This window comes from Nothobranchius furzeri, chromosome 10, assembly GCF_043380555.1.
Source record: "Nothobranchius furzeri strain GRZ-AD chromosome 10, NfurGRZ-RIMD1, whole genome shotgun sequence".
Taxonomy (NCBI): Eukaryota; Metazoa; Chordata; class Actinopteri; order Cyprinodontiformes; family Nothobranchiidae; genus Nothobranchius; species Nothobranchius furzeri.
The window spans coordinates 62,792,226-62,818,434 of record NC_091750.1 but is presented as its reverse complement, the minus strand read 5'-3'; the positions used below and the strand labels follow the sequence as shown (position 1 = coordinate 62,818,434).

Below are 26,209 nucleotides of genomic sequence, written 5' to 3'. Positions count from 1 at the left end.
GCAGTAAAGAGTCCTTGGAGCAAATATGGCCGCTGGAATCTTACGGCTATACCGGTAGTTTTGGGTACCGGTTCAGCTATGACACTAAGGAGCTGTGTCTAATCCATGATGTGGCTGAGGACAAACCTCTCAAGCCATATTCATCACATTCAGCGGTTCTCTCCTACAACGACTGGGCAGTGCTCAACCTCGCAGTTCCACACAGGGTGTAAAAAGATGATCGTGAGAGACCTCGTCCGGCTGTAAAATGCAACAGGCCGCCAGCTCTTCCATCACTGGATGAAATCCAGAACGCCGTGATAGCTTTCAGCGCTTCATGGGAGGGGCTGGAGGATGCGGATGGGCAGTGGATTTTCAAGGCCTCGGTCCTTGAGAGAGATCGGAGCTCTTTTTTGTGCTGGAAAATGTGCATGCTGAATGCAGTATTTACTGCCTTTTACAGGTTGTATCTTTTGAGGCCTGGTGTGAGAAGGAGAGGAGTTTGGCAAGCTAGAATTTGATCTAAAATCTCATTATTTGAACCATCGTCACTCGGATCTGAAAGTCCACTCAAATCAAACCAATCCGGCGTATGACTCATGATACAAAGAGAAAAAAATAAAAAATACCTTCTATAAACTTGATGAATGAAAAAAAAATCCTTGGTCCTCTTCTCTCTCTTAATCCTCACAGACACAGAACATTGCCCACAATGTTCACAAGCCCGTACGTGATCTGCAGGAGCATGTAGGCCATTTTCATTCTGTTAGTCCTTTGCAGCCGAGTCAGCCGTTGCTTCCTCTGACATATTTCTGGATGGAGAAATAGAGAAAGTATGAATTAATCATCATCTTTTAATAAAAACTTTATTAAACACTTTATTCTGATTACTCACTAGGCCTCTGTGTAGCAGCAGCAGGAGGGCGCGGAGCAGAGTCTTTGTCGCTGCTCACCGGTGGCTGTTCTGGCTGTGACGCCCTCCAACGTATTTCTGGATGGAGAAATAGAGAGAGAAAGTATGAATGAATCATCATCTTTTAATAAAAACTTTATTAAACCCATTATTCAGATTACTCACTAGGCCTCTGTGTCATGAGCCAGGGTGAGTACTCTGCCCATCATTCACCATCTTTGAGTTTTGCCTGCAGGAGAGGGAGCGCAGCTGATCCTCATCAGCCTGATCAGCGGGGCGGCTTTAAAAGGAGGACGGTTATCCTGACTCGACGCCGGATGATTAACTACTGACTGGTAGTCTCTAGCCCTTCGTAACTTTTGAACCTTGTCTTTGACTTTGTAAGATTTTTTGAACTCGTTTTTAACTTGAACTTGTTTCTTGGATACTTACCCTCAGGCTTGCTTCACCTCTGGATCCTCTCCCATCTTGGAGAGAAAGGATTATTCACCGGTTCGCTGCCTGGATTCCTAACTTCGCTCTGCCGTCCCGCTCTCCACCATGATCATGCTCTATCTCCGTTTCCTCATAATCATCATCTTCTTCCATTCCACTCTCCCACTTGGACTAAGACAATTCTCCTCTGGATATTACCAGGGCTCATCTCTCCTCCACATTCATCCTGAACTTCCGCATCGTAAGTCCTGCCTACAAACATTCACTCTGAACTACAATTCCCAGTACTCACCTCTGGTTTCCTCTAGTTGCCGCTTCCTGTTTTCACCTTCCGATGGATCGCCAGTGCACCCTCAGTTCTCCTCATCATTTAATAAAAATCATTGTTTTACCTTTCCGAGTCTGATTCTGTATGTCTTGGGTTAGACACTTACCCCAAAACATGACACTCTGTGCATCAGTGACAGGAGGTTGCGGAGCAGAGTCTTCGTCGCTGCTCACCGGTGGCTGTTCTGGCTGTGACGCCAACCCCTCATCACAGCCGTGTTGAGGTGTGGGTGGGATAAAGTCCTGACTTTTGGCGTATTGCTGCGAGGGGCGTTCTTGATCGTCTATGTTCCCTTCCTGTCCTTCCGAAGAAATAAGATCTTTCTCAGCTGAAAGGGATATATCTCGTTATTAAATTATGGATAAAAATCACTTACTGAGTTTGTTCAAAGCTCTGTCGAGTTGGCTAAATGCATCTTGCTGGGCTGGGGGTATCTCACTTTCTAATTGAGAAAGAGGAATTTTGCCATCCCAATGCTGGTCACCCTCATCCGACTACAAGACAATTGCGGCTAAAAATAGACGTGAAGTCAGTAGATTGATAAAACATTGGAAAGTGGAGTTTGAGTAAATTCTACCACTTACCTGACATCACGGTGTGTTTCTGAGAACGAGATCCGAGACGGTTTTTCCCATTACAGTTATGCGGTCTTTTAAAAAAAATTGAATGGAAACGATGCGACTGGTCGAGGGTGATGTTTAAAACACTTTATAAAATATCACAATGGAATCTAATACTATTGTCCATGTCTGTCTGTGTGTACGTGATGTTAGCATTCAAGGTTTCTGTTGTCATTGTGTGTGTGTGTGTGTGTGTGTGTGTGTGTGTGTGTGTGTGTGTGTGAATTAGTCTATTTCCTTCGGCTCTTCTTCAAAGCCCATACGTGACTTTACCACGACCCTAAATGCGCCTTGATCGTCCCGCATATAACGGATTATTGGCTGTTTCCCTGTAATTTGCTCCTTAAAGTGTTTATGAAAAATCTGTTATGTTGATAAGTCTTTCTCATCATAACGTAATTCAAAGTGATGCCTTCATTTCCATGCGAAGCCAACCTAAATGGAATGTGCTTGGTTGATGTGCAGGGCATTGCTCCGCCTTGATGGTAAATGGCCTGTATTTGATATAATGCTTTCTAGAGTCCTGTTACCCCCCAAGGTGCTTTACAACATAATCAGTCATTCACCAACTCACAAACATTCACACTCTGATGATGATGGTTCCTCCTGCTCCTCTTCTTCTAAATTATTTTTTCTTCTGCTTGACTGGGCCTTCCCACCACACGCTTAAATGTCTTGTAATGTCCGTGAAACATAGTGTGTGGCAAGTAGTCACAGTTATATTTGATTAGTGCATTTCTGCTGGCCATAAAGTGTCCACCTTGTCTGTCTTGGATTCTGGCATATTGATGAGGGGATCTGAATCACTTGGAGTTGGATTATGACTCCCTCACGTTGCAGTATATTGTTTCATTAGCTATCAAACACTGTGCAAAATCACAAATATATAGATGTAGAGTGTTAAGTTTCTTTTCTTTACTATCATCAGAAAATTTTCTAAATGAAAACCATGTCAGGAATTTCTGGAATCTCTGAAGGAGGATGATTATCTAAAAGAAAAGATGACAGGTGACATAATTTGTATAAAAAGGTTTCTTCTAGGAACACTAGAGCCCCCTTGTGACATGTTGGAAAATGGCCACAAGTAATGCATAGCCTTTAGATAAATAATTAGCTGTAATCCTTAACGTGTGTCTTTAAAACACTGTTCCAGTCTGTTTTCTGTACTGTTTTCACATAGCTAAACTTTGTTAGGACCACTTAAGTGTTATGAGTCAACATGAAAGACAGACTTGATTAAATACTTCTTTTTTACTGGTTCTAAAATCTAACTGCATATTTTGAATGATTAAATCCCAATCAGGTATAAACAACTGAACTTTAGCTCAGATCTCAGGATTCTGTGTCATGTGACATGTTTAAACACAAATTAATTTATTTATTTTGCAGAACCATTAGAATCCATGTTGAGAAGTAAATAGGGAATACATATTTATAACTACTAATGCTATCAGCCTGGAACTACTTAGTGAACAGATGTTTTAAACTGCTGTAAAACCCTTGGTTGAGAGAAGGTAAAAAATGCACATTGTTTCAAAGTTTTTTTTTGCTTTTGGCTGAAAAAGAAATACTTAATACCATTTAAAATGGAGGCTCCTTTGTGATAATTGATCCATTTATGCAATATTTTACATTGATTCATTTGTGAACAATCCCAAAATGACCAATTAGTGATTGGGTCTATATAATCTATTGCTGATGCCTCAGGATGTTAAAACATAACAATATTATGATTCTGATTAAAATTACTTTCTCACTTGTATACGGGTTTCAAACTTTCAGGCTATGCAATAAAAATGTGGTGTATATGGACACACACACGCATGCACTCATACTCAAACATTTCCAAAACGTATGTTTTAATTTGTCTTTTTCTACATTGTTTAGGCAAACCAAGACAAACGATTAGAACTCCCTTCAGCATCCACCGACTGAAAGCATTCAACATTTTCCCATTAAGTCTCCATTCACAATGGATAATGACCAAGTTATGATGTAAATTAATGTAGATTGGCCTTTGCAGGGTCTTAGTGAGGTCTTCAGACATTTATTGAAAATGCAATGAGCTCTCCACTTTACAATATATAAGGGGATATGTCCTCAATGGTTGTGAAGATGCACTAAACTTCTGTGATGAGGTTTTGGCAGTTTACCATCATGGTAGAAGAGTACTGGGGTCCTTAGTTGAGTATGCGGGGTCCAGTAGACGAATTTAGATGACAGTAAGACCCACGTGCACCAGGAAGGCTTGGTTGTGCAGAAATTGAAGCAAGATTGGTCATGTTGGCTTCATGCCTGGGTCACAGTCCCATGGCATCATCAGCATTGAGCTTGGATGGGCTAATATCCTTGTAGATGTGGACCAAGAGGATTGTTCAATAGCATTTGAGATTGAAAATGAGGTATTTTTCTTGCACAAGTACAGATAACATTTTTAAAAACATCATACATTCATACATTCTATATAACTCCTTTTTGCCTCCACCGTCAACTATTTTTTCCCTATTTTCTCACCTGCTTAGGTCAGCATCAACAGCTTTCACTCTTCTCCTGACACCTTTATGTGTATTTCTCTTCTAGTGCGGACTCACTCTCCCTGGCAGCCGCTGTAACAGACTTAGCAAGGTGCTGGTGAGCTGAAGCCTGGTGAGATGTCACAGCTGTACTACAAGCGGACTGACAGCTCTTCATACCGGGACCGCATCCCGTTGAGAATCGTCCGATCGGAGTCGGAGTTATCACCTTTGGAGAAGGCTTACCTTGGAGCTGTGGAGAAGGGGGACTACGCTAGTGTCAAACAAGCTCTGGAGGTGTGTGTGAGTGTGTTCGCTGATTAGTAATGGATAAATTAATTAAGCCACTTGAAGAGTTTTAATCACAATTAACAAGAAGGATAACTAATACAAACAAGATAAAAATAATTATGGTCAAGTTCTGCAGTTGATCAATTCAATGTGGGACTCTTTTTTCCCTGGTGTCGGATCTCTATTGGAGCGTGTTTTCCTCTTTTGCCAATTTTCCATAATTGTATCACAGTTCCTGCAGGGAACAAAAAAAGTGACTCATTAGCAACATAATCCAGAGAGGGAATAAAAGGGTCAAATGTGAGGTTTTATTTAACTAAAATACCCCTGCTGCTTTGAAACAGCTGTCATCTATTTTCCTTGCATTAACTGAAAAAGATTCCGGTTCAGCTGGGTGTTCTGTGAGTTAGTCTCTCTCTTTGTGTCATAAAACCAAGAAGTAAAATATCAGAGGACTTCTTTTTATGCTGTCAGATCATAAAATTTTATATAAATTTCTTGCAGAAAATTAAAAATCTCATTTCAGCAAATATTGTCTTCCCAAATACTTTAACCCACTACCTATTTGATCTTGAGACCAAGTTTTGATCCCATGTATTTGTGTTTTTTTTTTCCTCAGGAAGCAGAAATCTATTTCAAGATCAACATCAACTGCATAGATCCCCTCGGCCGCACGGCGCTGCTCATCGCCATAGAGAACGAAAATCTGGAAATCATTGAGCTCTTGTTGAGCTTCAACGTGTACGTTGGTGATGCTCTGCTGCATGCAATACGCAAGGAAGTGGTTGGAGCCGTAGAACTGCTGCTGAATCACAAGAAGCCCAGTGGAGGAATGCAGGTATGGAGGGGTACTTTGTGGGAAAAGTTTGCAGACATTCAGAGCTTTACTCGTGTACAGTCAAGTCCATAAATACTGGGACATCGACACAATGCTAACATTTTTGGCTTTATAAGCACCACCACAATGGATATCAAATGAAACAAACAAGATGTGCTTTAGCTGCAGACTGTCAGCTTTTATTTGAGGGTATCATGAAGATGACAGTTGAGTGCCTTTCTCATAAAGCTAACAGATGGCGCAAGAGCTAATGTGAATGAGTGACTGAATGTACATTTTTTAAAGAGTTGATCAAAGCAGCTTCACCTCCTTCAATAGAAGATATTAGTCAAAAACACTTATGGTTGAAAAGAGATGTTCACAGGTCCTTAAGTTTGTTGCTGTCCTATGCAGGATGTATTTTTTTTGTATGCTTCTTTTATCACACATATTGGTCAATTGAACAAATTCACTCAAAAGGGCAGTTTCCATTATTGGAACTTCGGGGTAATTTGACTGGTCCTTTGCAATATTTACGTGTCTCCATTTCACCAGGTCAGCTTGAAAGGGCCACTTTCTGGGCCATTTCATTGATTAACGGTGTACCTGAACTGGGGTATGTACTCAGAAAGGCCCAGTGATCAGTGACTTTACTCATTACAGAAAACTTTGGGACATGCTGACGTCTTCACAAAGCCCTGAAAGCCTGGACTGAGCCATCAAATTTTTATTGTCACTTTCCGTCCTACCAACAAAAACATGCTTCCATTTAGTTACTAAAGCTAAAACATCTTGTCCTGCTTTGAAGTCTAAGCTAATCCACACATTGGCCAAATTACCAAAACACTGGAGGTCTTTTGGGTCCAAATCTGTGATAAAAGTGTCATGTCAGCTAGCATGAGTACTTTAGCATAAGTAGTACAAAGTAGCCCAGACTATTCGGAATAATTGACCCAGTATTGTTGGAAAAAGCTAAAGCTAACACCCCTTCAAAAAAAAGAAAAACTCTTCATTATTCAGTTCCTCGATTTTGAAAAATAATCAGGAAGAGAAATAATAAGTATTCAGTTAAAAAAGATAACTTGTTCAGAACTACAATGCAACTTTTTAAAAATAAATGAAGTACTGATCATTTTGTTCGTCAAACCATTTTCTGGTAGCAGAAAAGAGCTGGCAGTCTGATGCTTATAATTGCTGTAATCAAATAATTGGAGAAAAACACTTTGAATTTCTATTTCTTTTATCTTTTTCCTGACACAAATGTACTAAACACACTGAAACAAAGACACACACACACACACACACTCACAGAAACATTTTTACTTTTTTGGTGTGTTCTTGCTGTGTTGAAATTCTAATTCCATCTTTTAGTTCTTTTTAAAACACAGAAAGGTTTTATTTACCTGCAACGTTTCGATTTTTGGTGTTTGAAGCAAAGCATCTGTAAGTTCAATGAGAGTGTTTACTTGGCAAAAAATAAGTAAAAATAATATACATACACTTCTTCATTTTATTCGTTATTAGGAAAAGAGTAGAAGAAGCAGATCTAGTGATATTTCTGAGGTGTTATAGGCATGGATGTGGAGGGAGCTGAATTCCAAACGCTCGGTCCAAACCCCACAGCTGTGGCATCAATCAGTTGACACATTACCTCTTTAGCTTAATGCCTTTGTAAGGAAGCATTTGTTTGTGTCACATGAGTAAGCTGTGAAAATAGATCACTCCGGTAGAGTCGAATCCCCCCTGAGAGAGACCTATTGATTAGATTAAAAAGCTGAGAAAATGCATCTTATCGCTCGCCAGCATGTTCTCTGAAAACTTATTAATAAGGATATTTGCTTTATGCTTTTGTCTGAATTGCAGAGATCCATCTTGGTGTTTTGCAAGGTTTCTGGGTGATGTGTTTTTAATGGTCTCACACACATTGTGGCTTCTTTGCGGGGATATCAGCAGTTTTAAACGGCTCCACGTGTCATCCTGTGAGTGCATCTGTCAGTAGCTCACATTCAAAAAGAGCCTGGTGGGCGTTTTTTGTCTCTTTTTTAATACAGAGATAGTTATGTAACAATATTCTTTCTACATGGATGTAAATTAAGCTTGGTCATGGTTTTCTAAATTCCCGACTCAAGCTGGTTTCCGCAGTGAAAAACCAAAGCAGAGCTGCTCAATGTCCCATTTTTCTTTCAGCTTCATCTAAATATTTGTGTTGTTGTAGGATGACAAGGGAAAACCAGCAGGGAGGCTCAAAATAGAGCAGTGTGAAAACAAAAGTACCACACACACACACACACACACACACACACACACACACCAAGCTCTTGCAGATGCCACTGTTTCATGTTTAATCAATATGCGGATGGTAGATGCCTCATGAAAGTAACGAATATGCATGACACACATAAGTGGGCTACAATTTAATCTTTTTTTTTGCCCAGCAATTATCATAACTTCATATCCACCAGCTTACTCTCCTTCTGCTTCGTGCTTTGGGCACAAGCCAGAGCAGTTTTGATGCAGATTATTTGAATTTTGACCTCCTCCCACATAGAAAAGAGAAAATATATACTGCGGCTTATTAGACCACAGTTCTGTGCAGAAAGTGACACATCTCGGCAATGGCTCTGTGCCACGTAATGGAGGGGCTATTCTCTGGATAAAATATATCAGTAATTAGTGCCTACATGGCGGAATGACTTTTGGATGTGTTGAGGATGATGAAACATTTCTGAGAGAATGAATCATTCCCCAAGACAACAATACTTCATGTTTTGTCCCCTCAGCAAAGAAAGGTGACAAAGACTTTCTTTCTGATTCCATTTCTGGTGCCTCCACTACAGTATTAGACTTCACTTAAGTGAAACATTAATAAAACTCCCAGTGGAGTATGATGAGTCTGTGATCTTTTTAAAGTATTTTTGCACTTTTTAATTTTTGGATTTATTTGAAACTTAAACATATAAAGAACTTTGCAGCAGAGCTCTCAAAATTATCTCAAAAGACAGTTTTTTAAGCGAAGACATCCATCTTCTGTTGTGCAACTTCTTAAATATTACCATTCATCCATTTTCCTCCACTTATCCGGGATTGTGTAGTTGGCAGCAGCCAAAGCGGACCTCCCTCGCCCCAGCCACTTGAGCCAGCTCCTCCAGGTAAATCCCAAGGTTTTTCCTGGTCAGGCAAGAAGCATAGTCCCTCCAGCGTGTCCTGGGTCTTCCTTTAGGTCTCCTTCCAGTAGGACGTGCTCGGAAAACCTCACCAGAGGGGTGTCCAGAAGGCATCCTGACTAGAAGAAAAAAGAACAGCTACAACATAAAACAGATGGTTTTAAAGAACACAAATATAGTTGGTTGTAAAACAAAACCACAAAGTTAAGGACTGAGCACTTACAGAAGGAACACGTTAAGAAGCAATCATTCAAAGGCAGTTCAAAATATTAAAAAAAAATACATCTAAAATTTCCACTTTCCTTTTAAATGTAGAATTCAATTCAATTCAATTCAAGTTTATTTATATAGCGCCAAATCACGACAAGAGTCGTCTCAAGGCACTTCACATAATAAAAATTCCAATTCAGGTCAGTTCATTAAGCCAATCAGAAATAATTTTTCCTATATAAGGAACCCAGCAAATTGCATCAAGTCACTGAATTGGGGCAGATCTGAAGTCATAAGGACATTGATTACGTGTGTAGCATAGCTATAAGCAGCTTCACCCTGTTTGGTTCTGACCCGAGGTTCTATCAGCTGACTTGTGGAGGTCTTAATGATTTTTTATGATTATTTCTGATTATAATTGGTCACTGTGAATGCAGGCTGAACATGAAATTGGTCTTGTACACCTATCTCCTGCATTAGCTTCCGATAGAAAATAGTGAAAATCTAGGATTTGAAAAGCCTGACAGTTCTACGTCACACTGTCACTTAACATTCATGGACTCACCCATCTTGACTCAGGACGGGGGAGGCTGTTGTTGTTTTAATGTTCAGGAATCAGCAGACAACGTCCCAACTAGCAGAAGCTAATCATTAGCACCACCACACAGAAAGACTCCTCTGGGCTTGTGTTGTTTGTGGAGATTAAACATCCACGTTGCAAATCAGTGGTAGAGTCGCATTGCCGTCATTCAATATGAGGCGAGATGTCCAAATATCGGGAAACAAGACTCCAAAACCTGCCACCTGAAGCTCAGCTATGATGTGGCTCACTTCTAGTTCCTAAAAACTTTTCACCAGTGTTTTTTGCCCCCGAGAACATCTTACAAGGCATTCTTTCCTACTAGAGACCACGGCAGATGTATTGAGTATTCAACACCTTTAAAAATGTTAGAAATAAGCTCGTATAATCTCCGGATCAGCTGTGAGATATAATTTCTGCAGCTAGTACGAGTTTTTCTGGTAGCATCTGTCTGAAACATCTTCCCTGGAAAACTGCAGCATCCTAGCAAACATCTGAATCACCTCCAGTAAAGCGGCGCCACACTCCTCTTTAAATTGCCACTTTATCATGGTGGGTGAATGTGAGTGTCCCAAGAACCCCAGAAACCATGTAGGGTCCTCCTTTCTAAATTGGCTCTGAGTGAGTGTGAAGTCAGACTGGACCCTTTAGGTCTATTTCTTAAGATAAGTTGTGCACTGGTGTGTTATTAAGGGGCTGCATTCCATTCAGAGAAAGTTCTGCTCATCATCAGTTTTAAAGAACAGAAATGTTCAGCTGCAGACTGTTTCAGAAACCCTTGTGATGATTTTAAACTAAAGGACCACGAGACCTTTCCAAGAACTATAGTGTCCGATTTTAGGTTCCTCCTCATGAATCTCTGGATCTCATCCACTAGTTTTTTTATTCCCGGGGAAAAGATGAACCAGATACCATAACATGGTTCCAAATATACTCCCAACATCACCAGGATTCGGTAGTTTCAGTTTACTTGATTACCCGAATTGGCTTCACTGAAGGGCTGGAATGACCAGTTACAGACTGAAGGCAGAGGGGAAAATTATCTCTGCCTGACCCAAACACAGTCTTGTTATCCTAATCTGATGCCAAGGCAGCATTGAAGCTGCTAACAACAACCCCCACGAAGGAAGGAATGCAGACAAATGCTGTGGAAACCCGTCCTACCCCCCCCCCCCCCCCCCCCCCCCCCCCCGCCTTCAGATTGTGGACTTCTGCATAGCGAGGCCATCAACCTGCAGGAACTCAAATGTGCTCTGTGCTCCTCCCAAGATCTCTCTCCCTCCTGTGGATACAGCTGGCTGAGCGCCACAAATGGCTGCTGGCCCTGGAAAAACAGGATTCCAGCCCCCCCCACCCCCCACCCCCCACCCCCACCCCATCGGAGTCCCATGTTGTGAATGTTGAAGTTCGTGCTTATATGTTTGAGGTGTTTTTTTGCATAGTACAGCTACGCCCTGTCGGGAGTAACTCTGGTATGCCCTTTTTTCCCTCCCCCAACTTATCATCATGTAATTCCCTTTTCATCTATTAAGGTAGCGCGCCTCGTGTTGCGAATGACCGCAGTCACCAATTCTTGTCATGTGTCTTGCCCATGTATGTCTGATCTCTGAATTGTATGTACTGAAACTCAATTTCCTTTCTCTGTATGTCTTGCACATGTGGTAGAAATGACAATAAATGACTTTGACTTTTGACTTTGACTTAAATAGCAAAGGGAAGAGAAAATGATGCAAACAAGTCATCAGAAATCCCAAGAGTCCTTCCAAGCTTATGCCCACATTGTTTTTCATCCCCTACATTCGGCCCCACCCAAGGCGTGGACAGGGCCTCCCTCTCCAAAGTATCAGTTATCAAAAGCTATGTGTAGAGGCTCACTAGTGCAAAGGTTCCATCTTACTCCGATGAGCGTGCAGCAGAAAATGACCAAACAACTTCCAACTTGTTTAACCCTGTCAGGCTCAAAATAAGTTTTGATAAAAGGACGAACAACTTAGTCCGTCAGGGGTACTTCTGAGTTAAAAAATGCTCATGAAATACGTATGTGGAGTAACCAGTTAGGTAGGTTTTAATGTTGCAAATCTGCAATGATTGCCTCCAGAGGGTTAAACAGACGGACACACCATCCTGATGGTATGATTCGGAGGGAAATTGGAGTTTTGGCTTGCTTTTAGCACCCCCTAGCGTCCAGTTAGTAAAATCAAACGTGAAACTAATCTCCTCGCTGTGCGTTTGTCTTTTTAACACCGTGAAGTGGCAGTGTGTAGTTTTACTTTTGATCTCTAGAAATATCCATCAAAATGTTGTTGAAAATAGATAAAATGATATTCAGTCATTGAAAAATATTGACGCTTTGTACCATATAACCATAAAAATCAGGTCTAAAATACATAGTGTGCAGGTCTAGTGTCTTTGGGGGATGCCATATTAGATGCCATGTTTCCTTCTGGCCGGCTTGGGGTCCTGCGCCTGTCAATAATCTCATACTAGATGACTGGCTGGATGTATGACTTTACGACATTACCACGTTCAAAAACATTTAGTAGTAAGAATCATGAATTTAATAACAAAACTGCTGAACTCTTTCTGAAACCTTTGTGAAAAAACTGAATCAAAAAAGAAATGCGGTGTATTTTGGTCCAGTGGTATTGCTGTAGGATGTTGACATCATTGGCAGGCGCAGGACCCCGAGCAGATCCAGAAACTCTGCTCCAGAAAACTAGCATCAGCACTGTATTCTCTTGATGGAATTAACTGAAGTACCATCAAAGTCTGAGGAGTCATGCCGAGGTTGCATGCTTTCTGCTCCACAGGTAACAACATTTACCGTAATGTTTTTTAAACTAGCGACAGTCACGGCAATATGAGGTAAAACTATCCTGAAATGTATGTACTGCCCCCTAGTGCCAAGAAACTACACACTGCCACTTTAATCTAACAGCTGAAATGTCTCCTCAGCCTTCATTAGTTTCTACAGGTGCGGTTCATCACTAAATCAAACAAATAAGCTGTGTGCACGATCTAAAACATGCAGGAAACATGCTGGAAGCAGACAGCTCCATTTTACCAAGTCCATCAGAAGGCAGCCTGACACTCTGAAGTTGAAAGTGCAATATTCTGGCCACAGTGGTGGAGGTCTGCATGGTATTTCATTCGTCTTATAAAGGGTATTTGTAGCACATACTAGCTCAAGAAAATGATTTAAAAACACGAAAAAGTTGCATAGTATGCCTGTAAAGCCGAAAGCCAAATGAATGTGACACAGGTCAGCTTTCTGAAATGACACTAATTATTAGGGATGCACCGATACCGGTATCGGTAAAAGTTAACCGATACCAATGCGGTTGCTTTAAAGTGGCTTCACTGCAACTTGTCGTCATTTCTGTTCACCTAATATTTTAGTTTTGTGATGATTTTTATTCATATGTTTTATTTTTTATCTGCCTCACAGTCTTTTCCAATTAAAAGCAGAGAAGAAAATAAAACATGTGTTCCAATTCATTACATTTATTTTTTTGTGTGGTAGAAGTATTGGTATCGGTAATCGATATCGGTGAGTACTCAGATCCAAGTATCGGTATCGTATCAATTTGGAAAAAAGTGGTATCGTTGCATCCCTACTTGTTATCAAACAATAGGAATACCAAGACTTCACTCTAAAGCCAGGCCTGGAGAAAACCATGGAAGTTTAATCAAAGAATTTAGTTTATGTAAGGGCAGGATCAGCTCTGTCTAAGTGAGTGACAGCCTCGTAGTTTACCGTTAGGTGAGATAAAAGTGTTCTTTATTGTGGCAGCATTTGTCTCTCCTGTCTGAGGAAAGGAAAAGAGTAAGTTCATTTTAGGTTGAGTTGGTTATTTCAATGCAGGCTGCCTTGTTGATGCATCTTCAGTTGAAAATGGTTGTGATATTCTAGTTGCAGGTGTGTGGACTTTACCACCCGCAGAAGCACAAGTTTCTCTGATAAGATGTGTGAGGTCACATAGCTCCCCGGCACTCAGCTGTTGGTATAAACGAGAGTAATCATGTTCATCTCTTACACCACAGTTTCCTCAGGAAATTTAGGCTTTAACGAGCCTTCTTGATGATGCTGGAAGTGTTTTTTCCTATCAGATGAGATAACTGGTGATGTGCTTTACAAGGTACTTGAAGCAGGAAATCACCTCCACGTCATCATTATAAAAGCAGAGTGCGGGCACAAAGCTTTACTATTACAGGAACGCAGAATCAGCCTGTTGATGATAGAGGGTTGCTGTTAGGTTTGCTGGGTCTGATCATGTTGGAGATTTTTGTGTTTGCTCCTGTTTCTCCATCAAAAAGTACCAACCACTTTTTCACTCAAAGCTGTGACCACAAAGCAATTGTTTTCAAACCTACAGGAGGTTTGTTTTTCCAGTTTTGATTAAAAGAAAGGTTGTGCGATTCGGTATTTGTCATATGTCTTTGGCTTTATTTTCTTTGACTCTGTTCTGTTAGGAGTTTTCTTTCTTTTGATTATGAAAGCCTCCTTTGCATCCTTACATCTTGTTGTATTCTGTAGTCTGTTTGATCCACTTCATCACAAACTGATCTGGCTCACTAGTCAGCTTTAAGCTCTTAGACTTTATTTGCTTTGGTAGCCATATTGAGCTAGCCTTTTTCTGGAGCATGAAACCAACATACAATTTGTTAACATTGAGATGTTAAAGCTGCTTTGTCATTAATATTCATTTTGTTAACGGTTTCCCGCTAGAGCCACAGCCTCTTCTTACCGTCTGCCTTAAGTCTGCCTCAGGCTGATATCTTTACCTATCTCATATTCTCTCTCTGACTAGCTTCCTTTTCCCTCCACCAGTGAATCATATAATATGCCTTTAATTAAAAGAAGTGAGAGGGAGCAAGTGCACTTCTACTGCCTACAGCTACATGTTCCTCCTGAGTGACATGGAAATACGGAAGTTAATGGACTTGGCTGCAGTCTGTGATATGAGAGATTATTTGGATGAGTTACTTTCTGAGGATGCATCTCTGTAAGATGAGTCAAATTCAGGCAGATGAGTCAAATTCAGGCATATTTTACAAAGCTGTGACCTGCACCCTGTGAAGTAAGAGTTTTTATTTTTTTAACCAAATATGTAATTTCTTGTAAAATTTCTGATTTTCCTTTATCAGCCAAAAGCCCTGAACACTTTTCTTAATCCTGTTTACCTTCAGACCCCAACATCACCTGGGGAGTGATACAAAGCAACTCCCTGCCAGGACAACATGAGGGCGTAGCCCTTTTCTGGGGTACCCTGTCATGTGTCTGGTCCAAGAGTACTATTCCATTTACTGTTGTGTTTATATTGTGTTTTTTGTACTTCACACATTTTAAATCTGACAAATTTGTCTCTCACTCTCTAAAGCCACATTTTCCATCATTTCCATCTATGAATGAAATCCTTGCTGCGTATCTTTGTACTCCTTCAGTCAGGGGCGCAGATAGGATTTTTAAACTGGGGGGGACAAAGTTCCAATGTACCCTCCCCCAAACACACACACACACACACACACACACACACACACACATCCGCACTTGTATAGCGCCTCTCAGAGTAAGGACTCCAAAGCGCTTTACACTACAGTGTATCATTCATCCATTCACACAGACATTCACACACTGATGGTGATGAACGACGGTGTAGCCACAGCTGCCCTGGGGTGCACTGACAGAGGCGCCCCACTACTTAATTTAGTCATTTGTTATTCTCCCAGTCAATTACTAACCAAAACCTCATGCTTTATGCAAAACATGAAATGATTTTCAGCATACCAATCTTTACAGAAAACATAAAAACCCTAAAAAACTGCACATAATATATATTTAAAAAACGAAATTCACTTATCACTTAGAGCAGCGGTTCCCAAACTTCTCAGCCTGACTAACAGATGTTCCTTCGTATTTTTACATTATTTAGAATTTTTCATTATATTTGGAAAGCTTTTTTCATATATAAATATATAAATCTCTTTTAAAATTTTATATTTTACTTTTTTTATGATTATGTGGCACATTTGACTTCCAAACATAACGCATAGGCATCTGCCCCTGTTTACTGCTTTTTTTTACATTGTCGCTACGTCTGTCACGTTAGCGGTGTTTTACCATCATTTCTACATCCATCACGTCCCAAAGAAGGTTAAACAAACATCAAATCCAACGTTTGGAGCTTGTAAACTCCACACACCTCTCGTGCAGCACCAGCTGTCTGACACTGGCTGCAGCAGCGTCAATCTTCCCGGCTGGATGAGTGAATTTCTTCATCAGACTGAATAATCTGCTTCATAATCAGAGTCAGTCATGACCAGACAAAGTGATCAGTCAACAAAGACCAGACCTGCCGGCAATTATACGTTTTATCTAATATTTGCCCTCTTCAAGTTGCGCTCATCTTCTCCTCTCCCCGACTGGGAGCCTCTCGGCGGGAGGCGATTTTCAAACACTAAAAACTCCAAAACTTTGCTCAGCCTGAAGGTTACACATCTCCACTATCTTCTGGTGTAAAGTAGTAACTTCATGAGGAATCATATTTGTAGATGAGACTTGTTCAAGTCAGCAATGAGGCTTTGGCGCTTTTAATGAGTAAGTCCCAACACTGACAACAACAACGTACTGAAACTAGAACCAGCATGCATGTACAGACAGATCGGTCCCGCCTACTTCCACTGTTGGTCATTTTTAAATACGCAGTAATTGTTGCCTTTTTTGCTTCATCCTGCATCCTAGCAGCAACCACTTTGGCGCCTCTGGAGTCGGTGTTTGTTTACGTCATGCTGCATTCAATGTAATTGCAAAAAGGAGCTTCAAGAGCTTAACCTCCGATTTTGTTTTCTTTCTGGCCTTAGTGCGGGGGAGGATTTGGGTCAATCTGAATCTGGGGGGACAGATCCCCCCCATGCCCCACCCTATCTGTGCGCCTGCCTTCAGTCACAAGTGAATAAAATGTAATATTTTCGGGGTTTTTCTGCAACATATTCTTCAAGCTGCTCCATGTCTGCCACTAGATAATGTTGACTCTGTATTTTTTTGAGGAGGCAATGGCGGTGCTGTTGCTGTTGATGAATTTAAAGGATGCAGCGTTCTGGCCAATCACAAGCTTGCGGGCTCCGTCTTGTTTCGACGGATGTTTTAAAAAGTGGGCTGGATTCCGTCCATCATTGTGAGCCTGTTGTAGAGCCTTCACGGTGACGGATAATGGCGTTGTGTGTCTCTGTACCGTACTCATAGATTAGACTTTATTCCCACCGCTGAGAAACGTTGCGGACCCAGCGGACATCACTCACAGCCAAAACGGTCGCGACATGCTGACATTTTAGCAAAGTCCTGAAATCCCTCATTTTGTATGGATACACAACAGCTGAGAGGACAGAGACAAACCACAATGTCTTATAATGTCTAAAAATAGATTTGATAATGTTTCACAACCACTGGAAGCTGAATCATCAAACATTTTACTACAAAAGGAAAACTAAGGTATGAGGAGCACAAACTGGTATCAGACCTGGGCCAGGATTTACTGCTTCAGTTATTATGTGTATCATTGTTGTGATTTTCTCCTCTCTCTTTAAAGGTCCCCCCGATCTTATTGGACAAGCAGTTTTCTGACTTCACCCCTGACATCACTCCCATCATCCTCGCTGCACACACCAACAACTATGAAATTATCAAGCTGCTGGTGCAGAAAGGTGTGTCCATGCCACAGCCTCATGAGGTGAGCAAACCAAACAACTCTGGGTGAAGCTGGGCATTACTAAATCTTATTTGTATTTACAATTTATTACATAAATCTGCACATAACTGAAAAGGTCAACAAGTCTTTAGTTTGTTCTAAACGTGTAACTGTAATGCCCAGATGATATAAAACTCAGCTGATATAATTAATTTTGAGCTCACTTTGCAAGACCAGAACATATCCCAGGACTAAACACAGGGAGGTCTCATTAAAATGTGTCCATGCTTTGTTTGATGTTGCAGGTGCGCTGCAACTGTGTGGAGTGTGTGTCAAGCTCAGACGTGGACAGCTTGCGGCACTCGCGCTCTCGCCTCAACATCTACAAAGCACTGTCAAGCCCCTCACTAATTGCACTCTCCAGCGAGGACCCCTTCCTCACCGCATTCAGGCTCAGCTGGGAGCTTCAGGAGCTCAGCAAGGTGAGGAAAAGAGAGACGGCTGTTACAGCAGAGACAATGACAGGGCGCAAAAATTAGATTTTAGAGATTTACAAAAGATTTTATGTTTGAGATGTATTTAGCAGAGTCCATTTTATGAAAATTATTGCTTTTATGAAAATTATTAATGAACCAACTGGATAAAAATAGGCAAATATTGAAAAAGATTGAAGTTTTTGAGCTTAACTGTTTAAAATAAAGACAAAGACTTCTCACCAAACTGTGTAATATGTTTTCTGAATAAAAGGAGAGAAAACCTAAAGGCAAGATAACATTTCACATGGTGAAATTAAACCAATTCATGGGTTTACAGCTGCAGAGCCCAACAAAAACCTCAAAGCAGAAACAAATAATGCTGTAATTTTGTGAAAACTAATCTTCAAGAACAATCTTCTCCTCACACCAAGGGGGAAAAGCTGGCTTCCAAAAGTGAAGCTAATGCAAAAGTGACAGTTCCCCCCTTCATCCACCAGGGGATCCAGAAAGGAGCAAGTTACCATTGACTTACAAAACTATTTTAGATTTATGGGTCAAGTTTACCATCATAAAAACTCTGATGGGGGTGAATGTTTTTGTAACTCAGCTGTTCAGAACTAATTATAAGTGCAATATGTGAGAATGACACCTTGTGGTCAAATTTGGTTACTGCAGTCCATTTTTCCAAGCCAAAAAAAATCACTTTCTCAATGCCAAACCGTGAGTTTCTTGGCTGTTGCTGGTAATGGATCAGTGCCAGAAGATTTTAGATCACAAGCAAAGACGACTTATACACAGTAGGTTAATAGATAGGATACATTGTCATATCTGGTGTTACTCTTGGGTGTTTAATGGTAGGGAACACTTATTATGGCAGTATGCCTCTGGCATTAGAGAAAGTGCAATTGTTATCCGTCTTGCTGTTGTTGTTCTGAACGACTATAGAGGGAGGAAAACACTGTGACTGACTCATTATTCACATCATACATACATTTCAATGTAAGATCAAGTCCTTGGTAATTGAAAAAGTAGCTTTATGTATCTTTAGAGCTGACTACTTCTAATCCACCAATAGTGTTTTTAGCTCAACGTTAGCCTCTAGCCTGCTCCACTCAATACTAAAAGAAAACAAAAAGATACCGTGGCTTATCGTTACAGGAAATAACTTCTGGGACGCTCCTGTTTACTGGCGTTGGCCCTTTAAACAATTCTGTTAGTAAACGACAAGTCGCTCAACTGTGATTTTCTAGCTAAAAGTGCCCACCAAACTATTAGCTTATGTTAGCTTCGGGTTAGTTCACTTAGCGTGTAGCCACATCGGCTCAGAGTTTAGAGGATGACAATCATCTGCTCCTTCTGGTACAGCCCCGTGCTCAGCCCCATCTTCCTTGTATTTTCCTGGAGTTGTGAGACGTGTGATGTGGCCAAGATGGCGGTGGTGGGAACTGCCTGTTGGGCTTTAATTCCACTCTTCATAAACCTACGGGTGGCTGAACTGAAACTCTGTTCATGGTATATACAGTATTTGCTTCACACCTGTAGATTTACATTTCCTGAGCACATTTTAGTAGATTATGATCAAGACAAACTAGCAGATGTTTAAATACTGGAGTTGGTCAGCTGTGTCAAACAAGTGCTCAAGGCAGACCTAACTCCCACATTTACATGTTACGTTTAACTACTAACTACAAAATGAAAGGATTATTTTCATGAAAATAAACACATGATTTAATTACATTAGCTGAATGAGCCGGGCTTTTAAATAAATTAATCAGTTCCTTGAGGGGGAGATTAAATTAAAGAAAAAACAACAACATTGGGCATATTTTACATAAATTTTCATTTTTATTTACTAATGACTGTTCAGTTAGATGAGACAGTCCTCCCAGATTAAAAGATGATAAGAATGAAGAAGCTTTTTAAAAATGTCAGAAAACAATGATAAAATGGGTCAATGACACCATGCAAACACATTTCAAAAACACCCTCCTACGTCTTTAGCTAAACGTTTTTTTTTTTCTGATTCAGTACATTTATTTTGTTCCCACTCTACCTTTTTCCTGCCTTCCAGGTGGAGAATGAATTTAAATCAGAGTATGAAGAGCTTTCTCAGCAGTGCAAACAGTTTGCTAAGGATCTCCTGGACCAGACGAGGAGTTCCAGAGAGCTGGAAATGATCCTCAACTACAGAGATGACACCAACTTATTAGAAGAGGAGGGCAACAATGATCTTGCAAGGCTGAAATTGGCCATCAAGTACCACCAAAAAGAGGTATGATTGATGCGAAATGAGAGTAATTGCATTTAACACATTAAAGCTGGGGTCCGTAGTGTGATGATGTCAAGAAGAGGGGGAAATTTTGAACAGTTGTAGTTCCCGCCCCTTTAGGAAGGAGATGAAAACCACACCTCATTCCGCGCATGTATACGGAGAGTAGGGTTTACAGAGAGAGCTTAAAAGGAACCCAGATTGCAAAACCTTGTGGTTCTTAAAAATAATGTTAGAATCAGTTATATTAAAATGGTGTAAAAAAACCTTCTTGATGTCTTCATTTTTTTAAAATTTGTTAAAAATTGTTTAACTTGTAGGTCACCATTGTTGTTAGCGTCGCAATGCACTCTGGGTAGCGACGTCAAATGGTTGTACCTCGGTTGCACCGGCCAGCTTTGCGACCCTTTAGTGACTGTTCAGTGACATCAACATGTCATCTGTTCAGCCTTTTCAATTTGAACCAGAGTGAAACAATAATGAGGACATCACTGACGATGTTTCACAAAACGGGCGTGAAAATGAAGAGGCGGGATGAAGCGAGTACATGACAAAACCGGTGGTGCGTGCGTGGAAATGTGTCTCCATGGTAACCGAGAGGGAGAGTGTTTGTTGTCAAGAGCTCACATGTTTGTCAGCAGAAGTCAACGGTAAACTATCGTGTGATCAAACTTATTCAATTATGAATGATTTTGGAGAATATTAGCATCCAGAGCTGTCGTGCCCTTTATAGATGATTAGGATATTCAGTGAAACGACTTGAATCATTTTTGCAGATTATAAATCTGGAGAACACTGTGTTGCTACACTTACTGCTTGTTTTACTGATGGGAGAGGTGAATATTCAGCTTCATCTGTGACGAGTGGCGTGTCCGATGATTGGCTGAACGTGACAGAAGCAGCAGCTGCAGGAGCGGGTTGTCGGCTCAGGAGAGCGTCCAGCGTCTCTTGTCTCTCTGAGGGCGTTTAGGCTCCTTGTGTGGGAAAATATTCAGTAAAGCATTTAGTTTTCGCCTTCTCTTATACCCAGCCACTCTGGTGAGCTCTTAAAGTAGTTGTGGTCCACTATGAGCCTCAAACGCATCAGGAGAAAAATGTTGGGAACACAGCCGCGGATCTTTGGGAAGTTGTGTCCGTCCACAGGCATCTTCCCACTGCTTTCTCCTCTTCTTGCCAGGGGGAAAGCTCACATCACTCCCCTCTTTGCCCTCTGACTGGAAATTACATCCAAATGCAGCACAATGCGGCATTTTACTTAATTATTAATACGGTGAGCGCATAAACAAACACTAGCATCAGTAGCTATTCTTCCAAGAGCAACCAATATACATCATCGCCCTCAGAGTGCATTTGCGTGCGGAAAACATGGCGTCCTACATATGTCAAAAAATGTACTAAATTTATAGATTGATAAATAAACAGCAATATTTTGTGTGTTTCTAACAACATAGTTTTGTACAACAGAGAGCTTGTGGCTTATTAGGGCGTAAGGTTGAATGCTACGCTAATCACTTAGCTCCAATACACATAAATCCCTTTTCACTCCCCTCCCTGCTCTTCCATTCCACATTTAGCTTGAAGTTTACAGACTGACATCTATTCAATGCAAGTCAAGTTAGCATTCAAGCTAGCACCATATTAGTCTATGCTAAATGCAGCACACAACAATTAACTGCACTACTGTTTCCTCTATTTAAACAAAAGTTAGGTTACAATTCTCTAAAATATCTGTCCAAACTAAACGTTGCCATCTCTTCATCTGTTTTGAGCCCTTGTAGATCACGAAACTCCCTCCATCTTTTAAAAGCATCTCTAGTGTAATTTCTACTGGACTGAACGGCTTTTAAACTGATTAAGTTTTCTTTGAGGAGAAAGCATTTGAGTAATCTGTAACTTTAAGACGTGTTTGGTTGCTCCAGTGCAAACCTCCAGTTTCTTCCGTGCCACCCCACAGTGCATGCTGGGAACTGGGGTGTGCTCTCATTGATTGGCAGCTCCCTCTTGTGGACATCTACTGGTCAAAGCTCTAGGTTCATGTAAATGTTTTTGTTTTGCCGCAGAGGTTGGGGGAGGGACTTGGTGGAAATATACTTCATGAAAGATTATCTACTTTGTATCATAGAACAGGATCAGATGGTCAAATTTACCTATCTTTCAGTTACGTAAAATTCTCCAGGGAGCAAAATTATGTCTTAGTGCCAAAAACAAGCCTTGAGATTTTACTCTCACAGGTGGAGAGATTCTGGAAAGGGTATAATGCCTTCTCCGGGTCAGGGACGAGGTCCTGCCCCAAGTGGAGGAGTTTATGTATCTCGGGGTCTTGTTCACGAGTGAGGGAAACATGGAGCATGAGATCAATAGGCGGGCTAGTGCTGCATCTGCAGTGATGCGGGCGTTGTACCGGTCTGTCGTGGTGAAGACAGAGCTGAGCCATAAGGCGAAGCTCTCGATTTACCGGTCGATCTACGTTCCCACACCAATGGTCACAAGCTTTGGGTAGTGACCAAAAGAACGAGATTGCGGGTACAAGCGGCCAAAATGAGTTTTCTCCGCAGTGTCTGGTCTCTCCCTTAGGATAGGGTGAAAAGCTCGGTCATCCGGGAGGGGCTTGTAGTAGACCCGCTGATCCTCCAAATCGAGAGGAGCAAGTTGAGTTGGCTCGGGCATCTGATCAGGAAGCCTCCTGGATGCCTCCCTAGTGAGGTTTTCCGGGCACGTCCAACCGGCAGGAGACCTAAAGGTAGACCCAGGACACGCTGTAGGGACTATGTCTCTCACCTGGCCGGGGAACGCCTTGGGATTCCCCTGGAAGAGCTGGCCCAAGTGGCTGGGGAGAGAGAAGTCTGGGCCTCTTGACTTAGGCTACTGCCCCCACGAACTGACTCCGGATAAGTTGAAGAAAATGGATGGATTGAGGTGGAGTGTTATAGATTCAGTTATACTGCCCCACGAGATATCAAAACAGAAATGAAACAGAATGGGGGGAGAGGAAAGGAAGTATGGAGGGTCACAGAAATTAAAAAAAAAAGAATGTACAACAATCTGCTTCTAGACTTGCAGAAAGAGAGATAGGGAAAAAAGGGACACACAAAAATACAACAGAGTCAAGATATCATTGCATCAACCAGCATCAGGATCAGTAACTATTTTTGCTGAAAAGCACACAGTAATAATTTATTCATGGTGTATGTTGTGCCAACCACAGCCCAAGGTAATATCTCAAAAACATTCGAGTCCATATGTTGTGTATTTTTATAATTGTACCTTTTTGAGAACTAAAAGATGCCCATTTTGTGTTATTAAAACTTCATGAATCTCTGTGTTTGCCAACTGTTCATGAAAGGTTGAGCAAGGATGTTGATTGTGGATTTCCAAAGAAACCTCTGTACCACTGTAACCTGAGAAGGCCCCGCCTTCTGCTCCATCCATTGTGAACAAAGCCCCTGACGAACTAGGAGCACATGGGGAGTGACGGAAAGCCTCGGAGGAGGTTCCTCTGCGTTAACTCTCCATATTTTGGGGACTCAGGGTAAAATGTCTTCCTTGTTGTCATGTGTGTTTATTTCAGGTTCCAGGGTTATGGAGATTAAATATTACCTAACGTCCTGGTCTCCTGATGGAGAATGCGGGTATGCAGAGCTGGTGAGGTGAATGCTTTAAGGCTGGAGCAGAGTGGGGGTTGGTTGGTTGATTCCATTTTCTCGCATGTTGATTCGCGCACATGGACATTACAAATAATCAATTTACTCTCTCTCTCTCTCTGGGTGTGTCGTCCTTTAAGGTAATATGGGATAAATCTAAAATTACCTATCACCATACTTGTGAGAGCTTCATGTGAGCATCTGTATTAGTACACGCAATTGTGTATCTTGTGGTTTCTCTACAAGACTGTCCAATAGTGAGTGTGAGGGCCACTGACCCCCCCCCCCCCCAACCCCCCACCCCCCCCCACCCCACCCCCACCCCAAGTCCCGTGGATCCAAACCCCAGAAAAAAAGTTGTTGTTCTGTAACAGAGAAATTATATTTTTTTTCGCTGTTAGTACACACACACACACAGCACATTACTGTGCATTTATCACCTATGTGAGACTCTAAAATCATCGTCATAGGATTTTAAATAGTGCAATCTGAGATTTCATTCCCTCTTTGGTTTTCCTCAAGATACTGCACGATCTTTCAAATCCTGCACACCCCAGGTAGAATTCACCTTATGCTGCTATGGGAACACTGCCAAGTCTAAAACATCAGCTGCATCAAGCCAGCATTTTCTCACAGGTGTTACTGCCAGCAACAATGATGTCGGATCAGCATCACATTTAACATCCTAAGACATATGCTTCAGCCTTGATTTAGTCAGTTTTAGCTTTCGTGGCAAAAACAACTCAAAGGCTGTTTCCTACATCTGACTTAGTCAAGGCAAAATTAGATTCCAGAGGAAAGCAGCAGCATGTGGTGCTTCATGCATGAGCTCTATAATGATCTGTCATGTCAGATTTAAAACAAATATTGCACATCTGTTTGTGAACCAGGATAGGATGAAATATGGAAACGGTGATAGGGAAGATGCCTTCCTGCTTTTACCAGATCCTGCCAGACAAACAGATCCACACACGTATGCAGAAACATGAAAATGAGAATGAATTGGCCCCAACATTAAACACGTCACATGTTATGCTGTCATGTTCAATCTACTCAACTATAATCCAAACAAATAAGGAACCATCTGAAGATAGAAGAGTAAAAGTGGTTGCCAGTGCAATACACTATAAATACATTTAGCCATGACAACATTGCACACTCTATTTTAGCTTTTAAATCTGAAATGCAGGATATTTGTTCTTTGAGACCATTTTTCTAAATGATTAGTGTTTAAAATGAAAACTTGTCAATCACAGTGTAGCTAAGAACATTTCTTATTGTTCATTTTCATTCTGATGTAGTCATAATATAAAAATACAAGTAAGGAAAAAGACTTTAATACAGCAGCTCAGACCGCGGACTTATTCATAAAATACTGAACGTTTCTGTAGATTTCTGGACAATTTTATATTTCTAAACATTAGTTTTTATGAACAGGCCGATCATGCACTAGCACAGATATAACATCTTTTCTTCCTTCCAGACTAGTTAAATTGGCAGTTTTTTTCCCTTCAACCCTCAAGTCCTGACAGGTCAGGGTACAAAACAAACCTCCTGCTGGTTGAGACAGATGTTCACCCTCCAGTCTGATACTGCTGAAGATCTCCTCCTGTTCAATATACATACAGTATATATATACAGTATATGTATACAGTATATATATATATATATATATATATATATATATATATATATATATATATATATATATATATATATATATATTTCTATTGCCCTTATCAGAATAAAAGATTGGTATGGAATTTGTTTTCTTTCAGTTCTATTTATTTTGTTCCTTTTCATGCCCTGGCAGGATTTTAACATGAACTAATAAATGAATTCGGAAGGATGTTGTAGATAAATTCATGTTGGGGTCTTTGTTCAACTAGGAAGTTCTCATTTAGATCTCCCTGTTAAGTTAGACCATGCAAACCTGCTAGAAGAAGCTGGTGTTGAACCAGCAACTCTATGGTGAGTCTGCTGAACCTAAATTACATTTTTAGCCTGGCAAGCCAGCCATCTTTGATATATACATATGTAGTCTGACCACGACTCATAGACAGAGCTCAGTCGTGGGGTTGGAATCTATGGTTATCTCCAAACGATATTGAACGGCCCAAAGACCAATCAGAGCACCGAGCATCGTGTCATATTCATAGATGCAGAAATCGGTCATCGGGGCTGTCCACTGTACAACAATGAAGAAAAACAAAAAGAAGAAACCAAGTTGGAATAAACTAAAGCTGTTTTAAATGACTGCCTTTCCTCAACCTTTGTTGTTTTGCTCC

General features: G+C 41.0%; 1 protein-coding gene across 1 annotated transcript in view; it reads left to right on the top strand.

Annotated features, from left to right (window-relative positions):
- The window catches only part of trpc4a (transient receptor potential cation channel, subfamily C, member 4a), a 75,044-nt gene that overhangs the window by 13,480 nt on the left and 35,355 nt on the right, over positions 1 to 26,209 (top strand). Inside the window, exons 2-6 of the mRNA XM_015961628.3 lie at positions 4,856 to 5,085; positions 5,699 to 5,917; positions 17,437 to 17,577; positions 17,841 to 18,017; positions 20,083 to 20,283. Coding sequence (XP_015817114.1) covers positions 4,927 to 5,085; positions 5,699 to 5,917; positions 17,437 to 17,577; positions 17,841 to 18,017; positions 20,083 to 20,283 — 897 coding nt within the window. The 5' untranslated portion in view covers positions 4,856 to 4,926. The remainder of the gene's footprint in view (positions 1 to 4,855; positions 5,086 to 5,698; positions 5,918 to 17,436; positions 17,578 to 17,840; positions 18,018 to 20,082; positions 20,284 to 26,209) is intronic.